Source organism: Octopus bimaculoides, chromosome 13, assembly GCF_046866305.1.
Source record: "Octopus bimaculoides isolate indiv1 chromosome 13, ASM4686630v1, whole genome shotgun sequence".
NCBI classification, from domain to species: Eukaryota; Metazoa; Mollusca; class Cephalopoda; order Octopoda; family Octopodidae; genus Octopus; species Octopus bimaculoides.
In genome coordinates, this window is record NC_142940.1 from 46,632,043 (window position 1) to 46,637,042 (window position 5,000).

The following is a 5,000-nucleotide window of genomic DNA, read 5'->3' on the forward strand; positions in this document are numbered from 1 at the left end:
AAGGGCAAAGTCGACCTCGGCGGAATTTGAACTCATAAGGTCGCGTCAGACGAAATACCGGTAAGCCTTTCGCCCGGCGTCCTATCGACTCTGCCAGTTCGCCGCCTTATTAGCCTTATTATCCTTATTCGAAAATAAATATAGACTTATTTATACCGTAAATTATCAGAAGTAAAGAACGAAAGTGTGTATGTGTGTGAATGTGTGGGTAAGTGTGTGCGCGTGTGAATGTGTTTGTATGCGCGCACGTCCGAGTGTTTGCATGTGTGTGTGTGTGTGTGTGTGTGTGTGTGTGAGAGAGAGAGAGAGAGAGAGGAAGAGATAGAGAGAGAGAGAGACAGACAGACAGACAGAGAGAACGAGAGGGTGCAGGAATTTAAAAGAGAATTTTATCGAAGTCTTTATGTCCGGAAAAAAGGATGACATACATCTCTCTCTCTCTCTCTCTCTCTCTCTCTCTCTCTCTCTCTCTCTCTCTCTCTCTTACACGCACATACTCACATAAACACACACACACACACATACACACACACACACACACACAAACACACACGTAGCATTCTCAAATATACTGTATATATGTGTGCCTCTTTGCTAGTGTTATTTTTCTCGTGTATCTGTGCGTTTGTGTCAGGGAGAGAGAGAGAGAGAGGGAGATAAAGAGAGAGAGAGAGAGAGAGAGATAAAGAGAGAGTGATGAAGATTAATTTGAAATAAAATATTTGTCGGTGGTTAGGCGATGTGTGTACGAGAACGCAACAGGTTAATAGAAATTTGGTATCTCAAAGAGTATGTGATTGTATCGAGACATAAGAGGGCGGAATGTGTGTGTAGAGGAGATAGCGAGAGAGGGATATGGAGTGAGACGGAGAAAGTAGGAGAGAGAGGCAGGGAGAGAGAGAGAGTAACAGGAGTAAGAGTGGTATATAATGGCTTATATAGAGAGAGGAGAAAGAGAGAGAGCGATCGGTGTGTATTTTGTATGCATGTTTGAAAGCCAGATATTAAGATTGCCATCTAAATGTGTTTATGGCTGTAAGCGACAGAAGGGATACACATCATTGCGCGCGCATGAGTATGTCTCTGTGTGTGTGTGTGTGTGTGTGTGTGTGTGTGTGTGTGTGTGTGTGTGTGTGACACAGTATGTCTGTGCGTGTGTTTGACAGAGACAGAAAGACAGGCAAAGCCTATATAATGATCGTTAGTGACTGTGAGATTGAAAATATTCGATGGCGCTTCAAATGTGTGAGATGTATGTAACAGAGGATATGTGTATTCGTGAGAGCATTAATGCATGTCTATGCATAAGTGTGTGTATCTAAAATGGAAAACTATGTTTAAAAGTAGTAACAACCAAATTTGAATATTGTTATCATGAGATCCATTTTAAAATTACAAACTCCTAGTTTTTTTCTTCTTCTTCTTAAGATACAATAACAATTGCTTGCTTTTTTTCTATTTCTGTTGAATTTTAGTAAATTGTATTTTTTTCTTTTTCCAATGAGTAATTTTGATGAAGTTTTTTTTTTTAAAGTCTCCCAAGATTGGTCTAGTGGGTTGTAAAATAGAGAATTGGATTTGATGGGGATGATTATTGGTGGGAAGAGGGCGATAATAGGAGATGCTTGCGGAATCGATTTAGTGGGATAGTTCCAATCTACCAATGTTTATGGTTATCATTATTTCGATTTTTTTTTCGTTTCCCTCGGCTCTTTTCCCTTTAAATAGTCTTTCTCGGGGAAGTGAAAGAGGAGAGCTGTGTCAAGAGCGTTTGCAAGTTCTTCGAGACGGGTAAGATCGATGCCATTGCTGTTCAGCTTGCATAAAATGTAGGTCAACAGGTTCTTAGTTCGTCTTCCCTCGACCTCCTAGACGTAACAACATTTCCCACCAAATTACATTCTAATTTCACTGCACTACACAGAGATCATATAACAGAAAGATGTGATGGGCATGGCTAGAAAGACTTTGATCAGAGAGCAATCCTAGGCGCAGGCTATATGGTCAAAAACTTGCTTCCCAACCATATTTTTCCGGGTTCAGTCCCACTGCATGGCACTTTGGGCAATCCTTGTTAGTGGGTTTCGTAGACGGAAACTGAAAGAAGCCCATCTTATATGTATACATGTATATATCTAAATATTATTGAATGACGATGATTCTGAACGTTTGGTTTTATTTTTTCTATCGTTTCAGTTGTCCTATGCTTCTGTATCGCCAGCTCTTAGCAAGAGGGAAGTGTACAAAACTTTGGTTAGTGTAGCCCAAGCTGACTCATCATACAATGTCGCAAGGATGTTGTTTATCAAACACTTCAGGTGGGATACCGTTGCTACCATCTACGAAGACATGGAGAAATTTTCACTGGTAAGTAGAACTGAACAATATACACCTGTGACTGTGTGCATGTATATGTATACACACACACATATGCGCACCTTATATATATATATATATATACATATATATATATATATATATATATATATATATATATATATATATATATATATATATATATATATACATACATACATACATAAATATTTATATATATATATATATATATATATATATATATATATATATATATATATATATATATATATATATATATATTTATACATACATACATACATACATAAATATTTATATATATATATATATATATATATATATATATATATATATATATATATATATATATGCATATATACATATATACATATTTATAAATATAAATACATATATATACATACATATATATATATATAAACACATGAACACAGATACTTACATGTATTCGTACATAAGGCAACGAGATGGCAGAACCGTTAGCGTGTTAGATAAATGCTTAATGGAATTTCTACCATCACTTCATGTTCCGAATTCAAATCTCGCCGAAGTCATATTTATCTTACCTCCCCTCGGGATGATAAAATAGAGTAGCAGTCACGTACTGGATTCGTACTCCCATCATCACCACCATAAAAAAGAACAACAACAAACCAGAATGATGGTTTTGAACTCTGAGACAACCCAGTGTCTCCTTTCTTGAGAAATCCTGTGGTCTTGGCCACATATACGCCATGGGAACGGGTAACCGGCCTAACGAGCTGCAAGGCTCGAGAAAAAAACATGTGTATTATATTAATATTTATTCATATACATTTGCGATAATTTGAAGGCCTTGATCTTTGCTGTATGTGTGTTTGTATTTGTAGTGTTGTTGGGTTACTGGTAGAAGAAATTTTGGTTGTGGGGATCTGTGACGGGGGTCGGGTTTGATCTGGTGATGATGGGAAGAGAAATGAAGGGCAAGGCAGAAGAGGTGAAAGTGTATGATGAAAAAGAAAAGAAAGTTGAAGATTAAGAATGGTAGGAGAAAGTTGTTGGCACTCCGTCGCTTACGACGTCGAGGGTTCCAGTTGATCCGATCAACGGAACAGCCTGCTCGTGAAATTAACGTGCAAGTGGCTGAGCACTCCACAGATACGTGTACCCTTAACGTAGTTCTCGGGGATATTCAGCGTGACACAGTGTGACAAGGCTGACCCTTTGAATTACAGGCAAAACAGAAACAGGAAGTAAGTGTGAGAGAAAGTTGTGGTGGAAGAGTACAGCAGGGTTTGCCACCATCCCCTGCCAGAGCCTTGGGGAGCTTTAGGTGTTTTCTCTCAATAAACACTCACAACGCCCGGTCTGGGAATCGAAACTGCGATCCTATGACTGCGAGTCCGCTGCCCTAACCACTGGGTCATTGCGCCTCCACAGAAGAAAGAAGAAGAAGAAGAAGAAGAAGAAGAAGAAGAAGAAGAAGAAGAAGAAGAAGAAGAAGAAGAAGAAGAAGAAGAAAAAGAAGAAGAAGAAGAACTGTATATACGAAATTTAACTTACATCCTAAAGACACAGCCATTTAGAAATAGCAGCCAAATTTTCCTCACCCGTTTCGATAAGAGCTGGACACATTAAAGATTATCTAGATAGGCAATTCCCGAGAGAAAGGCGTAAAGGTCATGTTTGGAGGAATATTGATTATAGGTCTTTTTCAATTGCCGTTAACTTGTTATTAAGCTACGATAAAAAGACTGATTCTCACTAAGACAAATCTTGAAGAAAGTGAGTGACGATGACGTTAGGTGGTGGTAGCAAATGTTCTAAGAACTATGCTCTATCGCCTTCTAAAGGAAGTCTGTAGCTTATAACGTAGTCCTGCATTGGTTATGTCTGAGGAAAATGTTTGGGAGGATGAATGGATGGGTGGATGGGTTGAGGAAATGAGTTCGATCATAAACAAATCAAGGTTGATTGGAGCGAAGAAACATCATCATCGTCGTCGTCGTCGTCGTCGTCATCAATACCATCCTCCTAATCATCTTTATCAACATAGTCATCGTCATCATCATCACAACCATTCATTTGCTCCCTCCTCACCTTCCTCCTCCTCCCTACCATCATGTTCACCATTTTCCTCATCATCATCATCCACATCATCATCATCATCACCATCATCATCATCATCATCATCATCATCACCGTCATCATCATCATCAGTCAATATCATCATATTTCCCATCGTCATCTTCATCATCATTACCATCCTCCTCCTCCTCCCTCGCCTCCTCCTCCCTCTCCTCCTCCTCCTCCTCCTCCCGCTCCTCCTCCTCCCTCTCCTCCTCCTCCCTCTCCTCCTCCCTCTCCTCCTCCTCCCTCTCCTCCTCCTCCCTCTCCTCCTCCTCCCTCTCCTCCTCCTCCCTCTCCTCCTCCTCCCTCTCCTCCTCCTCCCTCTCCTCCTCCTCCCTCTCCTCCTCCTCCCTCTCCTCCTCCTCCCTCTCCTCCTCCTCCCTCTCCTCCTCCTCCCTCTCCTCCTCCTCCCTCTCCTCCTCCTTATCATCATTATCACATCATGACGTTCATCTTAGTTCTGTCATAAAATGCTCAAAACAAAAAAAAAGCAAAATCACAACTGTAAAACTTCAGAAATCAGGAATACATAGACA

The 5,000-nt window shown here is 40.0% G+C and overlaps 1 protein-coding gene across 1 annotated transcript in view; it reads left to right on the forward strand.

Annotated features, from left to right (window-relative positions):
• LOC106869702 (uncharacterized) overlaps window positions 1–5,000 on the forward strand; it is an 878,940-nt gene that overhangs the window by 555,059 nt on the left and 318,881 nt on the right. Inside the window, exon 3 of the mRNA XM_052972461.2 lies at window positions 2,197–2,367. Within this exon, the coding sequence (XP_052828421.1) occupies window positions 2,197–2,367 (171 nt within the window). The remainder of the gene's footprint in view (window positions 1–2,196; window positions 2,368–5,000) is intronic.